Raw genomic sequence first — 20498 nt, forward strand, 5'->3', positions numbered from 1 at the left:
TGCTTATAGGCTCCCAGAGCGGGTGCTGGCAGAACGCGTCTGAGGCTGCGACCTCCCTCCATTGGTAGGCATCCAATCCTTGATATTTTTTTTACCTTGCAGAAACACTTCATCTGAAAACACTGACATGAGAGAACGCTGACATTTCCATATAGACTTTTTTTCTAAACATCCCAGATTAAACCATAACCATGTTAAACCGACAACTCGCTCGCTTATAAAACTGAGAAATGTACACACAACATCTGACCTTTTGACATCACAGGGGAAATGAAGCATTTTATACGTGTCCATCCATCGGCTGTAAAATAAACTCTGCAGCGCTGTTTTTCTATCCTGCTGCATTGAGATCATCGGATCTGGATTTTTTTAATGGGTTTTCTGCTTTAAATGACCCTGAACTGTTCACTAGGTCCTCAAGGATCTGTTAAGACGGACCTTGCTTTTTCTGCTCTTATCACACAATCTATTTACAATAATGGACACTCTGAATCGCATGATCTGGGAGACAGAGGCTTCTTTATGCACCTGATCGGAGGAGTTCTGTCCCAATATGGTGGCACATAAATGACCCATTGTAGCCTATTCTTTATGCCGGCTTTGTTGCGGGGTATCTGGCGTAAGCAGAGCCTCGCAGGTCTGGAGTATAAGGCCTTGTTGCATTTTTGAATGAGTGCCCTGTTTTGGCCATTTGTGTGATTTTATGCAACCACAGTGTAAAATCAGCTGAGCTTCAGTCATGTCTTACCTAAGGGAGAAAAAAACGGAAGAGTAAGTGCATGCCGTTGTTTTAGAACTAGCCCGAGATGTGCGCCCGCCCTCACGCATTGCCGAAAAAGGCGCTATTTATATAGCCAAACAAATGGAACAAAGAATTAATGTAAGCAATTCTCAACAATGGCACTTGCTGGCTATGGGCAGTGCTTGAGTTCAGAATATAATCAAATTTTGGACGGCCAAAGCCATGTATGGCAGGATTTACTTTGCGGCCAAAAATAACCTATGCTGGCAATTTCCAAGACAGCAGCAGAAAAAGGGGTAGAAAATTGCTTCCAGGGCTGCAGACCAGACAAGATTATACCCCAAGTCTTTGTAAAGGGAAGCGTGAATAGACCCCTAACACTCACACGAGGGGAGGGAACGAGAGCAAACATTGGCTTCGGGTCTAAAAGTAGGGGGTGAGAATTTCGAGGAGAGTGAGCAAAGCTCCATTTAAATGTTTGTGGCCCTGTGCTCTGGGATTTGAGAAAAGTGAATATTCCACTCATCAATAATGTAGGTGAGAGGAGGGGGCAGGGAGGCCGGCGGATGCTCAATAGGTTAATACACTGGCCTTTCACCCTTTGATTCCAGTTTGGGAAGTGTCAGCACAAGAATATATTTTATCTCCTCACCAGGCCCCGTCGGACTGCAACATCTGTCGAAAAGTAGGTTATTAGCAAGGGCGAAATATCTGAAATCAAAATCTGGGCTCTTTCCAGAGTGGAACCTCATCATTAGGTGGCTTGTGAAATTCAATTTGAAAATGTAAAAGCAAACAAAGTAGTTTAAAACTAGTGCATAAAACGGATCAAGAAATGTACAATTCAGTGTGCTTTCCAGGGGGAAAAAAGTATAATAAATAATAAAATAGAATAACTGTGCTCAGTAGACAATCATACTTCAAATAAATATTTGAAAAAAAAAGCAAATTGTTGGAGGTCCCATAAAAGCTTTCTTTTACTGACGGGACATCAAAGGGGAAAAAAGACAAATAGAAAACAAGCAAGCAAACACTAAAACATGAATATTTTACACAAGCACCTAAAAGACAGGAGACTCAAAGGAGACGGCTCTTCCATCTCAGAGAGAGAGAGAGAAATGGCTCAGTGTGAGAGAAAAAGGGATGCAGGTCATTCCATTGTGTTCTACGGACACACTTTATATTAAAAGATGAATTGATCCATCTGTAAGCAGCACTTAGCCTCACTCTTCAGCTCAGTCGTTACACCGGGATAAATCAATATTTAATATCCCCCACCAACAGCCCCAGTAGATGATTTTAACCTCTCCTTAATCCCATTTATGTTACCTTTCCAGAATCTTCCACGTAAGCTTTCACTATGATAAACTTCCAAACACCAGACTGGAAGGCAGTTATTAAAGGGCGTTCAGTATTTATGTCAGGTGAGGCGATGTGCTGAAATATTAATATTCTGAAACTGACCAAAGTGAAAGCTTTTATCTAGAACACTTAGAGGCCTTTATTTCGTCCGTCAGGCGCGAGCAGCAGGCACGGGCCAACTGTCTGACTGCTGGCAGCGCTGGGTGATATACAGCGGGCGGTTCATTACAGTTTTGTACAAGGCTGTATTAGCTCTTCCCATGACATGAAAAGTGTCCCCTCAGAAACACATGGCTAGAGGGCATTACTGGGGCCTTAACTTTGTAACTGTATCAATGAACTATTCTAGGATGACATGAAACAGTTAGGCCTGTCAATTAATTATTATTAATAATAATAATAATAATAAAAATACAAGATATTAATCATGTCCCCAACCTATACGTTAACTATGCAAGATGAGCGAGGAGCTAAGAGGAGAATGTGTGATTGTGTTCCAAAACAACTAGATAGATTTTTTCCAAAGGTTAAAAAATGCTAAATTAAAGCTAATTAAAGTTGAGATGAAAAAAATGAAAGATACAGCCAATAATGTCAGTTTGCACATGTACATAGAACAAGAGTTAAATAATTAAACTACTATTCAAATATTGCAGACAAAATGCATGTAAACGGTCCCTAAGTCACAAGAAAACGAAATAAAAAAATAACAAACCTAAATGAAACATTAATTTCAAACCATTGAATACTATTGAATTATTTTGTATTTGCCAAAGTAATGCTGTCTGAAAAGTATTGCTTTATCAGCAAATACTGATATTCTTATTCAGTAAATCAGAATATCACGTAATTCATTTGATCACAATTTTAAATCAGCCCTACTAACAAAACTGAGCAATGAGGAACATTCTTCATATTACGCTGAAAATAATGAATGTCTGCTCAGTCTCATTCATTTGAACTTCAGAGACATATGGAACATATGATGAGGAAAATACAGCTTCTGTTTAGCCTCTGGTTGTTTGCGACATCAATACTTCTGTTTGGCTTAGCAACAGACTGAGGTGAAGCTGCCTTTATGATATCATCAGATGCAGACAGGCTTCTGAGTGAGACTACAGTACAAAAGAGGCCTGCCATTTTCTTCCATCGTATTTTAAGGTCATAAACTTACATTCTCCGATAGGGAAGCAACTCAGAAGGAAAAAAGGCATAGAGAAAGAGAAAGTCTTTGCAAATGATACTTCAAAAAAACGAGGGAGTCTTTGTGATGTGCTCTGTAACCTATAGCAACAATGATAACCCAAACATACCAGTCATATTTTCACACTGATAGAGCACCTAATTATTATTTGTCCTTCCCTCCTCTGCCCCTTTCTTTGCACCGCTGGCTGCCCAGAATTACCTTGCCCTTACATCAACGACCTTTAGGGAAAACACATTTAGCCACAAGCTTAATGTCTTTTTCTCTGGGGGGGAAGAAGGTGGAGAGAAACAGAACTGATTTCCTCCCCAAAAACACACAAAGCTCACCTGAGCCGAAATGCCCAAATAACCATGTGAAAAGGCAGGGCCTTACAATCGTGCGAAGACAAAACCCAAACCAGACAAAAGAGGAGGAGAAAAAAAGCGTTAAGCTTGGCCTGCTAAGAACAATGCAGCTGTAGGTGTGTGCTGCCTGTTGACAAACGTGCCTTTTCAGCCATTGTCGGAGCAACATTCATGTCATGTAGCGGCATATTCTCGCGTTTGGCTGACCATGAGCTAACCCCAGAGCAATTTTGGGAGGTAGAGAGGGACGGAGTGGATGAGTTGAGGCTGGTGAAGGTAAAAAGGAGGGAGGGAGACAGCCACAGGTGATGGCTGCATGTTCACATACCGCATTCACCTCCAAAGAAAACGAACAAAGAGTGCGAAATCTCAAAAGAATGGCGCGTAATGCACTGACTTAGGTGATATCTCCATTTATAATGGCTTAGAGTTGGGCATTGTGTTTGAGAAAACAGGATTATGACCCCCACAATGCCTTCCTGAGCAGTAAATAGGTACTGTAAATTGCTGTGAAAAGCAGCAATAATATAAAAACGCGATATCTGCCTTTATCGAGGACGTGTTGGGGTCTCAGTTTCCTCCGATGCCACCCACATCGGGGCATGTCTTTCGCCCTGACTTCTAAGTTAATTGAAAAATAGTCCCTCTACTTTTTTACATATACATTGACCTACTTTAAGATGCTGGTTGAAAGTAATCAGGTGCTGAAAAATTAATGAGCCTCCACTCCCAGTTCCTGCCTGCGTCTCAGCCAACTGGCAATATGGCATCAATCAGATGGTAGTGGTGTCTGTTTTTCTGCTCCTTGATTGACTCATTGATTGAAGATATTTTTAAAAGGAATCCCTGAGAGAATGCTTGCTCCCGGTACAAAGTGGGCCTGTCCCACACCAGGGGCTGAAGAGGGCTGCCTGTTTGCTTTAATTGGGCAGAGACATCACAGTTTGAACCCACACAGACCAGGCACCAGAGGACCGCGATGGTCCTCCTCGCTCACAAATGCAAACACACACACACATACACATTCACCATCTACCCTGCCAATGTCAATCAAAGGCACTCCTCTGGATGTGCTTCAAAGACCTTGATTGATTTTAAAGATCATGTCCGAAAAAACACTGTGGGCTTAAGTCCTTGAGTTTTGGCTGTTGTTGTGTCCTCAGGCAAAAGGGGCAGGAACAAGAGTCGGTTGTGTTGGGTATATTACTTCTGCAATGGAATCTGGTATTGATTGCACATTGCATGAATAAAATTGGGTTTTGAGGTCATCTCATCACTTTGATGACTCGCATGCACAAATGGTTTTGTTCTATTTTGACAATAAAATAAAGAGCAACATATTTCTTAAACTATGCCTTTATCAAAAATAGCCCCACATAAATTTTTTTTAGGAAAATCTAATTGTAATGACTATAATAGACTAGTTAAGTTGTCTAACTTGCAAATAATATTTTTTAATTTCTTTTAATTTCTTTTTAATATTTATTTATTTATACAGTGTATATATTTTGTGCACTTTTGGCAATGATTTTTATTGCACAACAATATTTTATTATATTTTGGGATTTTATTTTATCATTGTCATCATGTGTGAGTGTATGTGTGTGTATATATATATATATATATATATATATATGTGTTTTGTATTTTTATATGAATTTCAAAAGACTTTGACTGAATGGTTTGACAACTTAAAAGAAAAAACTGCAAGACTCTGCGTTGTTGATAGAAGGTACGTTTATGAAATATTTTCATTGTTAAAATAAAAAACAATTAAATAAATTTAATATATTTAATAATTTTTTTAAATAAAATAAAAAAAGTAATAGCCTGATTTAAACACTTGATATTTGCGAACTGATTCCATAATTCAAATTCCTTGCAGTACTCCAACACTTTTTACAGGAGTCAAACACACTCACCTTATCAGCCCTGCAGTTGTTCAGGCCCATGCTGGTGAGGGCGGACAGTTTGGCCTCCATTCCCTGCTGATGGTGCTGAAGCTGCTCTCTCTGAATCTGCTCCCTCATCTTCCTCGCTTCCTGGATGGCCTTCATCACTGCATCCTGATCTCCAAACAGCGCTGTTGAGTTGAGGCTGGACAGAATGTCTGCAGAGACAAATCGCTCAGGTTCACATATATATACACATATGCTTAGGGCCGTATTGTGAAACACAATATAGGAGGTCTTGTGAGTACAGTCTGCATGTGTGCACTGTAAGTGTGGCCGACTCCATGTGTGTGTGTGTGGGGGGGGGGCAGGAAACTAAGGGAGCAATCTCAGTGTGTGTCGCCTTTCTGTAATTAGTGGATCAAAGTGAGGTGAGGCGGGATGGCAGTTAAATCTCGGAAATAGTAGAAAAACAAACACCAAGCCTGTGTTCAAAGCCCAACTCCAAGAGGAGGAGGGAAATGAGCACTGCTCAACAACACAGTGCCGTTTTAATGAAAGACTGTTTTTAGTAACTGTTAGTAGCAGCTTCCAAAAAAAAAAATCGTAATATGAGAGATGAAGTACAAGCTTTGAAAACAAATATACAACAACGCCATCCGTTACTCTTTAAAATGGCAGGGTCTAAAAGAGATTATGAATTGGGAGTGTGTCAAGTTCACTCTCTGATTCCACACTACAAAGAATCAGAAATATACAATTAGTCTCTCAGCTGTGAGGATGTTAATAATTATAAAAGATTTCACTACACAGAACTCTAAAAGCAGACAAAATCTACAGTTTTACCCAGAGACGAGCCACGGCCCATCCCTCCGATGGGGCTGGGGATGCCTCCGCTCTTGGACAGGCTGTTCGGGCTGCTCTTGTTGCCTGGGAAGAGGATGTGTGTCGGGGATGTGGGGGATCTGACGGGCTCAGCTGTCTTGGGCCGAGCGGAGAGGTTGAGAGGCTGCGTTCCCTCCTCCTGTACATAAAAGACACAAAGCTTCTGTTAAAACAGGGACGCCCTATAGAGAGATGCTTTCCACCTTACATAAAAGACAATGCACCAGAGGCTATTACTGTAGACTAATTAGTCCAACTCCTCCAAGACATGGGTTCTGTATTCATAGCCAGGCTTTGTGCCATGCTGTAGCTCCTCAATGCAGTGAGAGCCAGGCTTTGTTCGGGTTAATTAAAACCCTCTCTGTCTGAGCACACATCTTTATCTTTTCACCTGCTCTCATGCCCAAGAGAAACGGTTAACAGCTAATACATCCTGTTTCAAACAAATGCAATCAGACCAGAGAGCTTGTTGCTGTTGTATTACAATTAAGTGTGTGTGTTCTGATGTCTTTGTGGTGACCAAATGTGGTCCCTATAGGAAGAACAGCTCTAATTTGTGTTCTACGGTTTCATATTTAGGGACATACACTAATGTTCAAAAGCTTTTTTTATATATTAAATTTTTTATTTTTTTTTTTAAGAATTTTATTCAGCAAGGATGCATCAAATTGATCAAAAGTAACAGTATGTATTTCTGAATGAATCCTTAAAAAATGTATCACCGTTTCCACAAAACTATTTACAAGCACAACTGTGTTAAACATTGATAATAAGAAGAGATGTTTCTTGAGCACCAAATCAGCATATTACAATGATTTCTAAAGGATCACATGACACTGAAGACTGCAGTAATTGCTGCTGACAATTCATCACAGGAATAAATTTCATTTTAAAAATAGATTAAAATAGCTATTTTAAATTGTAATAATATTTCACAAAATCACTATTTTACTATATTTTTTTACTTTAAAAAACATTTAAAAATCTTACCCGGCCCAAAGTAGAGAGCTTGATGATTAAAACACAAGGTAAAATTTGTGTCAAAACTGCATCATCAATCCAGAACTTTAAAAATGTAAACATATTAATGCATCTTGTGTAGACAACAAAATATTTCACTGTCAGTGTAGTACTGTCCAAACAGATGGGCCACATTACAGAGACTGCCCCCAGCTCTTTACAAATCTGACTGCCAATAACAGTTTGTCGTTCAATTACGCTTCAACTAGACAAATAAACAGACTGCTAGTTAATTAAGCACAGCATATCTACATAGGGAGATAACGGGGCAACAATCACGTAACATCTTTGATCAATATTAACATAGTGTATCTCATACAACACGTGTTGGCAAGTAGAGTGTCTAAAAATGCCCGTCCGACTCTGAATTGTGGCTCAGCGTAATTGCCAATGATCTTACCGTATGCTCTGAGATGTTGATATGTGGCGGCTCTCTCCAAAAGCCCTGGAGCAGCAGCTTAGCTGAGCGACTGAAGAGGATTGCGGGCGCTATGCACACACTACTGTTTGCCTCTATGATTTACCCCCGTTCTATTGTGATATTAAACTAAACTTTTCCAAATGTGCAAGTGTTTTAGGTTACAGTCGCAGCACAAAAAAGCAAAATGATGATGTATATCAGTGAAGACTGATGGAAAAGCGCTATATGCTGCGAGTGTTGATCTTATAAAAGAAACAAAAGACAGTCATCACATCATTGTAGCCTCATCAATATATTTAGATTATGTGCCTCTGAAGTCATTGCCTTAGTCCGGTCCAAGTTAAATGTAACACGCAGGAAAACGTGGGCCAGTCTCTGTCATGAGAAAACATGTGTTCCAAAAATTGCTCTCCAGGAGCAGGGAAAGCCATAGCAACCCTGTCCACAGAGTTCTGCTTGAGAGAGCGGGTGCCTTGTAAAAGCAGCACAGATTGATGGGCTCGGAGCGAGAGGAGAACCGACTTGCTGCTGTACCTACCATAGCTGGTTTAGTGAACAAGGAAGCGGAGAAGACTAGGTCAAGTACTACTCCAGTCGCACCAGACCAGGCTGGGATCGTACCTTGACTTGAGCCAGGGGAGTTGAAGCCCTCTTTTCATTCTTCAAGCCAGACGGGGAGATCGGCCCAGTAGAATTGGGGGGCTGGGACAGCAGAGGCATCTTGGCTCCTGGAGAGACCTGCATGCTGGCCAGCTGGGCGGCGTAGAGTTGCTGTAAGTAGGGAGACAACCCACAAGGCGTTAACATCCAAAGCCAGACACCATTCAATGCCTTTATTCTCTCTTTTCTTCTCTCCCTCGCATTGCTTTTTCCCTTTCCATCCCGGCATAGGAGCTCCATCAAAGGTCTAACTGTATATCAAAGCTTGGATCCAGGGAGAGACAGCAGCCCCAAAAAACCACACAGCAATGGCACGCATACAAGAGGCTTGGAGCCACTCGTCTTTCCACTCATCACGCAAAATTTGCAGACTGAAGCCTAGCTGCTTCTAAGATCTGATTTCCTTCCCCTCGCTCCCTCTAGTAAGCCCCTTCGACTTTAATTGGCGCCTTTTCGTGTCGCTACGCAGACACCTGAACTTCCCCCTTCGATGGCGCAACGCACATTCCGCCAAAGTTACACAAACTCAAGGTAGTCGAGTTTCAGTTACGCACTCTATCAAAGACATTCATTAAGACAGGAAGCCTGACAGAGAATTCACGTTCTTCTGCTTATTTTCACTGGCTCACGGTCAACACGCTCGCTAATATCAGCAACCTTCCAGCGGTACGCATTCAGCATGCTGAAGTGCTGCGTGTCAATCATTTATCAGAACTGAGCGGAGAAAGTGTGCGGGAGAGGTTTAGATTTCAGCTATGAGACTGAATGACTGTCATAACCTATTGGGAATGATTTTTATTTCAACAGATTGCTAATACCCACACACCATGCAGACAAAATAAAAAACAAAAAATAACAACTGCACCATTCAAAAAAACAAAGCAGTGTTAGATCAAAAGGAACAATTAAATAGAAAATCCTGGGTTAGAATGTCAAATTGTACAACATTGTATATCGACATTTGTTTTTAGCACGTTGTATTAATCACAGACGCTTAAAACAATCACACTTCCTTTCAGCTCTCTAGTGAGAAGACAGATGTATGCACGGCTGCTTTCCCTCAGGCAAATATTGATTAGCGAGCAGGTAAATGCTTTTATTGTCTTTTGTCTCTTACATTAAGAGGAATCACACCAAGACAGGGTTATTTGAATAAAGCTGAAATAAAATATAAATATTAAAACAAAAAAACTTAAACTAAACAACTTAAATTATAAATGCTGCCTTTACAACTTCTTGAAATATGGTTAAGTTGAAGCACTAAATTTACTAACTGGGAATAAAAACGAAAAATGGCAAAACCACAAAATTACAAAATTTTATATACAAATAAAACCGAACTCAAAATATCAATAAAAACTATAATGCTATGTAAATAATATTAAAATAACACTGTTCTAGCTGTGTTATGATTTCATGTGCATTATACACAGCTCCACTTTTTATTTTGATGGTGATTTTATAGGTAACATATTTTATTATTTTATTTTTTTTCTAATGTATATACTGATAGTCAGTAAAAATAGTAGAATAGTCAGTAAAAATACAGCCCAATGTACCATGTTAATATGAAAGAAAATAATTTTGTCATAAGTTTCAGTGATAAAATATCACCCTTTAATGAATCAGACGGAGCGGTACTATATTTTGCTCACTTTATGATTTTACACGCATAAGCCAAACCCGAAACTACAATGCCAACATTTAAGCCAAATTTTTTCAGTCTCCCCTAAAAATAGCGGCCCAGTGCTATTATTCATATGTTTTTACAGCCTCAGTCCTTGTATTTTCAACCCCAAAAAAGCATAGAGGTTTTTCTGAATGCGTATGTACCCGAGCGTGTTTGCCCTCTCTCTGCTCTCATTTCCTTTCCTTACTGGGCTACATAAGGACTCCATTTGTCTGAAATGGAAAAAGTGGCACCAGCATTAGTGGCCTGCCCCACCTCAGCCACTCACATAGAAAAACCTGAGCCCAGACAAAGCGCTTTGTGTCTACATGTATCAGGAGATATAAACACTAAAATACTCTCCGGTACCAAAGTTAAACGCTTGCACATTAGTGGCGCACAAAGGGGTCATTCTTCTGCGGGAGACCTGGGGCAAGCGCCGGCACACGGACAGCGGAAATGGCAGGCTGATTAGGTTCACACAGTGATAGTGCAGCTCGCCAGCCTGGTAAACAGAAAGCCTTTGTCCTGCAAAGCAAAAAACACAATCGCTATTCTTTTTTTTCTCTATAGGTAGCAAGTGAACGTACGTGTGAGTTTGTGTGCTTGTGAACAAGAAGGAAGCCCTCGGCCCAGTCTGCTGGACAGATGTTTGTTAACAGCGCTGCTTCTGCTGATGTGGATGGGCAGAGGGACTCTGACCTTGCGTGAGAAGAACTTTATTGTTCCGGAAAAAGAGCGTAATTGGCTTTTGCTTCAAATTAGAGCCAGTCAGACTGCCTTTTGTGAGGCCTGATTAACGGGTCAAAGCCACAGGGTTACGAGTAAAGCGGTCCGCTAGAAAGACACAGGCGGGGAAAAAAAACAATAAATACTAATGGAGAGGTGTGACACGTAGCAAGCTTCTTATTGTCAAGGGCAGGAAAGGAGAGGATGCTTGCAAATGTGTCACATCGAGCTGTGCACAGTGCGGCTTGTGTATTAAGGTCATGTGTTTTGATGCTGAAAGGTGCGAAAATAGACAAAAGGAGAGATGTGCTGATGTGGTGGGAGTCTGTCTGAAGGGCATGTAATGCAGGGCTCCACTGGGCCTCCTCTGACTCTCCTTCAGCCATACTGCAGGGTCTCCACAGCAGACAGGGCCAACGCTAATGAGGGTCATGCTGAAAGTCAATGGCCGAACAGGGAGTGGGGCAGCCGGGACAAGCTGGCTCCATGCCCCCTGCCCCACAAAACTAAAAGGCTGAGCATGGTCAATCTTATCATTCTTCAGTCTGAGTTAATGGAGTCTGTTAATGCTTTAAATCTAGCTACAATAATTAAGCTTCCACTCTTTCTGTTTCACAAATGAGTAGTGAAAGATAACATATTCACAAGGATTTTCATGGGCATCGTCTTCTCAGGAATACTTAACACATTCTGATGATTTCTCATATAATACAAGCATTTCAACTCTAATCAATATTTCATGTGCAATCTCTCTCAATTATAACAATATTTGCAAAAAGAATGTTTGGGAATCTCAAATAGATACTTTCTACTGGCACACTTAAATGTTTTTGTGACTTTTGCACAGTACTGTGAAAAAAATAAAACATAATCAAACTTAAAAACATATATAATATGTACAAAATATGTATACAGATTTAATAAATAAAACCTCTCAAATATAAGTAATAAATATAAAATATTTAAATTAATATAAAAAATATAAATAATAAATATAAAATCTTTATATGACACTTCCCGAACATCCATTAAATATAATATAATATAATGTAATTATTGGTTATTGGTTTTGATACTTTAAAAGAGGAACAAAAGATGAGTGCCTCAACTGCTACCTAACTCAACACACACACTCAAAACACACATGTGTGCTGTAACACCAACAGACATACAAGTGGTGTATAAGCAGCAATCTGACACAGTGGAGAGCTATTACAGAGTGTACTGAAGCTGCTGGCTCTGAGGAAATGGAAGCTGATGGGGACAGAACACTAGTGGTGCTGGAGAGAAAGAGAGAGGCCAAAACCGAGTTAAAGAAAAAGAGAGGCAGAGATGTTGAGCTGCTCTCAGCATGTGGTTTCAGAAAGGCCTGCAGAGAAAAGGCCTGATCCACCCCAGTGACTCAGGTAATACCTTTGTCCACTTGAGCATTAAATGACTCACTGCTATACAGCTTAGTTAGAGAGAGAGGGGCTCGGGAAATGGGGCTTTCCAATTCGCTCGCCCGCAGTCCTCATACTTCGAGCGATACACGCGCACACACGCAGCCAGACTAATGTCTCCCGCCTCCCTCTCTTGCACACATGAGCCATGCCCATCTCACAGTCCGTGGATCCCAAATGAGTGGGGTCCAGCCCAAGGTCAGGCGGTTAGCCTCTGATAATTAAAAGCAACCCCTCTGGAGACAGAAGAGGTTAAATGAGAGGGCCCACCGATTCTGCCTGCAACAACAGTATTTGCAGATCATCCAGATTACCCGACACTTTCAGACCACGCTGCTGTATGCATCAACACTCAGGGATACTTTGCTTTCAAGTGTCTTGGAGAGCCAATTCAGTGCTCCACCTCTGTGTAAAGGTATGTAAACGCTCAGGATAAACTGTTTATAAACGAAAAGGGTACGGTTAAGGTAGGTTATGCTGTTTTTTTTTCAGTCAAACAGCATTCAGAGACACTGTGTTTTACAATGTAAAAATGGATGTAATAATCAGAGCTGGGGGTCCGAATCTGACCTGGGTTACATCTCAATCACAACTTTTTCAATACTCAATTATCCTATAAACAAAGTAAAAAAAAATGTTTGGAAATCTGGTGCTCAGGAAACATTTCTTATTTACGTCAATCAAAACAAAAAAAAGTTACTGCCACTTTTGAGCAGTTTAATATGTACGTGCTCAATAAAAGTATCAATTTCTTTAAAAATAAACAAAAAGATTTGGGGTTAGTATGATTTTTTCAATGGTAATAAACTTAACCTTTATGGTTCATAGTGCTCACAGTGTGTATATTTTCTGAATTTTTCTCTGGAATGAGACCGCAAACTGAAATGGCTCATGAAACACTAGATTTGAGCGCATATGACGGGCAAATAGGCCATCATGTGAGGGAAAAAAACAACTTGAGTCTCTTGTTTGTTCTTAAAGAGAGGGGCCGACTGCTCTCTGGCAGATGCTGTGAAATACAGTGGCAGATTTAGCCAATTTTAGTGCTTCTAGCTATAATGGTGCATGACTGTCTCTCCAACTTATCCGCACAGGCCCCAGTCTGAGCTCACTGAAACGTGTCCATGAGGCCCAAAAAACTCCACTGATACATTATCATACGTCAACACATAAGCACACTAAATTACATACACTAAGGCTCTTGTGTTTGTGCGTCCTCCTCGGCTCTCTGTATGGGCACAACTGAGCGGTAACATGGGGAGAGGACTGCGCTACTGCTGCATGGCCGACTCTGCCATTTCAGTAGCATTGGGCGCCCGCGCCCGTTTGCCACAAGGCTTGTCCAGGCTCATTGCCCAAGGCAGGCGGGCTGACCCAGGCTGGCCCAGATGTCAGAAAGGGAAGCAGGGGTGCGCTAGTGCGCTGCGCCAATGCTTTCCAGTATGGCCAGACATCTGTCCCATCTGCTGGCGCCCAGCCTGCTCCCTCGTTCATTTGCCCCTTCCCCCATCTCAACCCATCCACCTCATTTTTTCCTTCTATTTCCTTACATAGCTCCTCTAACTTGAAGGGTAGGATATGTTCTGCGCATTTCTGCTATACAAGCCTACACTAATAACCCTGTGCTGGTATCAACCCAGGTGGTCATTCTAAGCTAGATGGTCTGCATCTCTTTTACTTGCCTCTCTGTTTTACAATTCCATCCATCCAGATGTCCACCTATCCCTCCCATTAGAGGCTCTGCCCCATGCTCATACCGCCTCTTGTCTTCTGGCTATCTCTCCAGAGTCTGTCTCGCACAGCACGCGCCACTCCTTTCTCCTCTCCTTCTTTCTCTCCTCTCCTCCTCAATCACACCAGCAGCTGTTCGCTCTCATTTCTGCAGCTCATAGTCAAAAGTGTTCCACTTGTTAGCTATGGCAGAAAGCCCTGCTCCCTCCACACATCCGGAATGCAGAGACATGAGCATCCAAACAAAAGATAACACAGTATTTCCTCTCTTCCCTCATCCCCAGCAGAAGTTTCGGTGAAGTTTCCCTGACTCTTAAATGTGTTAGCAGTAATAATAGCATTATATAAAGCACCTTTAACTTGAGAAATGCTATATAAATTTAACCCTCATGTTCTGTTTGGGGTCTCTGAGACCCCAGGATCATTTAATAGATGCTACTTAAAATTGAAGCATCAGGTGACATGATTTAAATTAATAAAAACGTGATATTATCAAAACCTTGATAACAGACCTACTGTAACACCTAAAATGTGCATTAAACACAATTGCTTTATTAAAAGTGTTAAGGGCTTTCATTGGGTCAAAATAAAATGTATGTAAAGAAATAGAAACAAGAAATTACTTTTAATGAATTATTATTTTTTAAATGAATTATTAAATTAAATATGTATAATTAAAGAAGGTTATATATACACAGTAAATTAATTTGCATGAAGTTTAAAACTGTGACAGAGTTTGTCAATTAAAAGAAAGAGATAAAGTGAGATTGAAGAATAATAGAGAAAAAGATTAGGAAATAAAGAAAGGAGTAAAAAAAAACAGTAAAAGAGAGAGCAGGACAGAGGCCAGCAGGTCCTATTTGTGTTTTCTCCCTCTATTATATGCCACAGGGAAGACCCAGATGTTCGGCTTTATACCATGATGCTTTATTTTAGGACTGCTTAAACCCAAAAGACTGCTTCCAATGATAAAAAACAGGCCTCTCACAAGTTGACTTGAGATTTGTATAGAGCTCTTGGCAAAACAATATATCAAGGACAGAATGGCTTTAAGGAAATTGTTTTCCTCTAAGCAATTGATGTAAGGTGATCTTGTACGCTGGCAAATTAAATGCCAATTCAAGCAGACAAAAAATAAAATCGAATTCTTTTGTAGAATTAGGATAATTCCTTTTAGACTGTCTGGCCATACGGCTACAATCCGACACAATTTCCGCCTGGAGGTGAGAGGTGTCACTTCTAATAGGGAAGCAACGCCGGGGGATGGAGCCATTGTTTGGAGGCCATGCCCAGCTCATCCTGAACCCTGAGAGGGTCTTAATGAAGAGAGACATGCGGTCTGGGGAATAGTTTGAGCGGCTTTTCTCTGGTGACTTGCAGACGAGGGCCAATCTGTCAGGGACGCATTGAGCGAAATTACTCGGCGCGCTGGGACACGCGGTGACAAGCGGGTGCGTGTACGCGCATGGCGCGGTCGAGGGAAATGTATTGACAAGCAAATTACGCTCTCAGATCGCCTGGCCGCTTTCATTTCCACTCCCCGGGACCTGAGGCCTTTTGTTAGCCTGCGGATGGGCCGGGGTGACGGGGAAGAGACAGGACAGAGACAGAAAGAGAGAGAGACATTCCACAGCCAGCCCACTTACTGTTATGACACTGTAAAATTGTGAGCCGTAGCATCGGCAACATTAAGACTGGCAGAGCGGCCGCCTCTCTTCCTGCATGACCGAGCACAGCATTGTGGGAATTAATTCCTTTCCAATCAGAGCATTTTTTAAGGTTCATATATTTCCCCAGTCTAAACTGAGAAAATTAGGGAAAATGATACCTTGCCAGAATTGCTGACAAGTGAAGATATTCTAATTAGACAGATGCACCCAGCCAGTGGCACGGGGTGGGTGGGTCCACTGGCACAGGAAGTGGGGATCTCATAGGTGAGGTCACTCCCACCGAGCGGATCAGTGATGCATAAGCGGCGAGAGCTCAGTGATACTGCCATTACAGATAATCACCCAGACACAGCAGACAAATCCATACATACCTCTCATTAACACTGACCCAGCGCTGGCCCTCATTTATCTGACATATTTAGAAAGATCCGCTTCCTTTGATTTAAGACAGGAATTCAAAGCTGGTTATTTCTGCTCCAAAAAGGAAGAGAGACAAAAGCAGCCCCGACCGCATGCTAGCACATGCTAACTGCCATACAAATCGGTCCGCATCTCCCTTTCTCACTTAATTACAACCTCATCATTTTCTTTCAAAAGAATGTTTTGCCTGCACTTTTGTCCTCAAAGTGAACTTTTGCGTGCAACTTCTATGTCTTAGCCCGACAGACAAAACGCGAGCGTTAACGGCATTACCGTCGCATTCGGAATGAGATTCATCTCCTCTATCTCCGTCCTGATCATTTTTAATCATCTTCCGCGTGATGATCGAAGCTCGGTTGCGGCGGAAAGGGTATGTTTGACTAGCCGGGCTTTCTTAGACTCAAGGGTACGGAGAGTAAATACCAATCTGCTCGGCTAAATCTGCGGCAGACAGACAAACTTCAATTAATGGGAATGCAACTCATTTGTGTTTACTGTATTTTCTAAAGGTCAGCCAAGTCATGGACTCGGAGGCTTGCTCTCAGCCCATTCCCAGGGTTAAATCTATTATCACAATGAATGGCTGAGAGGTCTCGGTGCCTCCTGATATATGACTATCCCAGACTCGAGCTGACCCATCAGAAACGCTATTAATAGATGGGACGGCCCCTGGTTACGCCACTGCAGCTTACTCCTAAGGGAGGAGGGAAGACGCGCTTACGCGTATGGATCCAAATGATTTTCAATCTGTTTTTGCATCACAAGCTCGCTCCCTGTTTAGCTCGTTCTTATAAGTGCATGCATATTCTACACACGCTCTTTAACATGAATAGATGCATTCCACACCTTCAACACAGATGATTGTTCTCCCCAAAGTCGCATGCTATAGCAAAGACCTTTCCAGCTCCAGCTGCAAGCATTGTTCCAACTTGCCAAGGCTCATTAATGCTGAGAGCGATAAGCTCTGAAGGACAAATTGTGCACATGTATCAGCAAGAAGAAAAGGTACGAAACGCTCTCCTATCTTCTCTCCCCCGCACGTCCTCCTCCTTCCGCTCGCAGCTTTGTTTTGTAACATTCCCAGCTATCAGAGAGCTTAATGTCTAATTGCTATCAACCGCTTACCACTGTTGTTGACAAAACAACAAATGTCTATGAATAAAAAAGCGAGAAAAAAATGAATAAATGAATCCGCTATGTGGCTGCGAGCTCCATCACCTTCTGCTCTCGTTCATTTGATCCTTCTGTTTTTTCTCAAAGAACTTAGAGGAACTTAGGTGCATTTAAAGTTTCAAAGCACAAGTCTAATGATTAATTTCTCTGAGTAAACAGGAAGGACTAATGGCATTTGTTGGAAAAATAAAACACGCTCTTTGTGAAAGTAAACAAAAATCTGGATTAAAAGAAACAATTAAAATGACAAGCATGAGGAGATAAACTTTAATGAAGGTGTCAATCGATATTTAAGCACATGGAGATAGCGTCTGAGAAATGCTCCCAAGGCAGCCCGGAGGGTCTTGGAAGCTCTTCCATCATTATGATACGCAACACCTTCTGCTCTCGTTCATTTGATCCTTCTGTTTTTTCTCAAAGAAAAAATTTAAAGTTTCAAAGCACAAGTCTAATGATTAATTTCTCTGAGTAAACAGGAAGGACTAATGGCATTTGTTGGAAAAATAAAACACGCTCTTTGTGAAAGTAAACAAAAATCTGGATTAAAAGAAACAATTAAAATGACAAGCATGAGGAGATAAACTTTAATGAAGGTGTCAATCGATATTTAAGCACATGGAGATAGCGTCTGAGAAATGCTCCCAAGGCAGCCCGGAGGGTCTTGGAAGCTCTTCCATCATTATGATACGCAACGTTACCACAAAGTTACTCGAAAAAGAAAGCAATTAAGGCACAAGGGGCCTCCGAAATACCCTTCAATGACGCAACAACCGGTTCCCATGCACAGGCGTCAAGGCTGCGCTGTAAAAACGGGCTATATTGCAGATGGAAGGTGTTAAGCTTGTAGGGGTGGACCGGTGTGTGAGTGATTTAGCTCTAACTTGTTATTTAGCATACAGCTGGTTTGCTCACACTGTGCTGAGGGCTTGGCCCACTGCCCGTAAATTCTTTTGTGACTGTACATACCTGGAGCTGGAGAGGGTTGAGTCCTGATGCGGCAGCAGCTGCCATTGTGGATGGAATGAACTGCACCGGGTAGTTATCACCTGTCGGAGAAAGATGGAGGAGGAGATAGTGAACAATGCGCACAGGTTGAGACAATGAGCGGCCCAACGGCAGGCCAGACAAGCGCCAACACAGTTCCTGTGGGCCTGCCTGCACCCAGCCTCGGCACTCAGCCCAAACATCTGCACTCACAAAAGAGTCAGCTGGCCAGAGCAGAGCGGGATTTACACAGGAACGTCTCTCTTTCTCTCACATTCGGGCTTTCTTCCTTCTCCCTTTTTTATCTTTGCCCACACTTGCACAGTCTTTTCTGATCTGACTGTGCATTGTGTTCAAGGTTATGCCCTTTTACGTTATTGTTCGTAAGTAACTACGATTTATATCATGTTCTGTGAGAAGCTTGCCTAGTCATATTATTGTTCTACATGCCATTATGTGTTTTACAATGTGATCTGGCACAGTAAAATATGTGTGTGAAAGAGAGAAACAGTGTAGACGCCAACTTCAACAGGTTTTAACAAGACAATTTTCTTATCTGAATGCAGCTTGAAAGACATTTTCATCACAAGATCAAACGTATCCAAAAGAATCAAACAATACAATAGGGCAAACGGAAAACACAATAGGAATCCGATGAAAAACTACAGGTTTGAACAAAAAACCCCTGGAGATATAGCTCTGGAAACCTTATACAGATAATTGAGTGCCTCTGAAAGTGTGTGTTTAAGTGTGTGAGATGTGTTTTGTGCTGTGGTTGGTGTATATAACACTGTCTCTGGCTCAGAGAGCAGAGGTTTGACTGAAGCGTGCTCATGGAAGGGGAACTGGCCCTCTTTCAGCCCCCACTTCTGCCTGTCACTTCTTCTCACAAACATATGGAGCTATTAAGCCACAAGCATAGGGGTAAACATATATCCTCCCTATTTTCCCCCCTCCTACTCACTTTGCAATCTGACTGACCACAGCACATTGTGATGCGGCCAGGAAATTCAATCCCAGTCTGTGGCAGGGGTGAATAAAGAACACAACTGAACTGATTTCAAATCGTAGAGAGTCGTAGAGGGGGTCATTATCGTCCAAGGTTATCTCTCTCTCTCTCTCTCTCTCTCTCTCTCAACTTTGATTCTATAGTCATGATGAACCATTGACTAACTTTAAAGGATATTTTCATTAAAAGACAAAAACAATGACTAAAACAAAAACTGACCTAAACTGACTAAAAGCTATTTCCATGTAGCATGGTCTGCCAGAGTAATCAACAGTGGCTGAAGAACTATTTGGTTGGCTTACACATTTCAGGCCAGAAAACCCAAGCCAGAGCATGCACTTCATCATGTAATTCCCCTATGATAGCATCACTTTATTAGAGTGGTGCCTTATCAAATCAAGCTTTGCAAAGACACCAAGCAGGAAGGGGCAAACCTCCTAAGCTCAGATCACAATACTCTACTGTCTTCTTTTCTTTAAAAAGGGCTACATGGGCTGCTGAATAAGTGCTTTCTCTCAAAAAAGGTATTGCTAGAGAGCTTCATAGTGTATTCTGTTTCAGCCAGGTATCATGCTGCAAATCGAGGCCAATTTGGACTGCCAACTTGGCACAGGGCCTCTTTAAGTGGAAGGACCCAAGGGTCTCGCACAGGGCACCACTACCGCTGACACGGGCCGGTGCTCCATAAGAAGCGAGGGCTGCAAGGCTAATGAAAAGGTGGAGGAAAGTGGGAAGGAAAGGCTGGCGGAGTGCTCCTTCTGCAACCTCTTCACTTCTACTCCACCTGATGCCAAAAGCCAAGCATGTGGAATATTCAAGCCGAGTGGGGCTCTCTTTGAAATCAATGGTTTTGTTAAAGGGCTCAGTGTCTACCATGGTCACGACCCTTCCTCCAGGCCAAGACCGAAGGTTCTTTTTTATAAAGAAAAAAAAAATACTTTGGTCAGGGCTGTGGCACAGTGGACTGAAGCTGTTGGCCATATCCTATTCCTATTCCTCTTTCTCTTAGCCTCGCTTTCGTGGGCTCCCTCACATCTGATTCAGTGAACTCTGAGAAGATTTCTGAGTAGTATTGTGCCATTGGCAGTGTTAATCTCACCTATATATATATATATATATATATATATACAGTATACAT

At 41.8% G+C, this 20498-nt stretch overlaps 1 protein-coding gene across 12 annotated transcripts in view; it reads right to left on the bottom strand.

The window, feature by feature from the left end:
• LOC107750549 (transcription factor SOX-6-like) overlaps nucleotides 1-20498 on the bottom strand; it is a 162145-nt gene that overhangs the window by 16757 nt on the left and 124890 nt on the right. For 11 of the 12 annotated variants that reach the window (XM_016565989.1, XM_016565988.1, XM_016565993.1 and 8 more), the window contains 4 exons: nucleotides 18334-18413; nucleotides 8495-8644; nucleotides 6394-6571; nucleotides 5578-5765 (listed from right to left, as the gene is read on the bottom strand). In XM_016565989.1, the coding sequence (XP_016421475.1) occupies nucleotides 5578-5765; nucleotides 6394-6571; nucleotides 8495-8644; nucleotides 18334-18413 (596 nt within the window). The remainder of the gene's footprint in view (nucleotides 1-5577; nucleotides 5766-6393; nucleotides 6572-8494; nucleotides 8645-18333; nucleotides 18414-20498) is intronic. The other variant, XM_016565994.1, reaches the window with a different exon arrangement.

The sequence above is a fragment of the Sinocyclocheilus rhinocerous genome, unplaced genomic scaffold (assembly GCF_001515625.1).
Source record: "Sinocyclocheilus rhinocerous isolate Xijiao unplaced genomic scaffold, SAMN03320098_v1.1 scaffold19, whole genome shotgun sequence".
Taxonomy (NCBI): Eukaryota; Metazoa; Chordata; class Actinopteri; order Cypriniformes; family Cyprinidae; genus Sinocyclocheilus; species Sinocyclocheilus rhinocerous.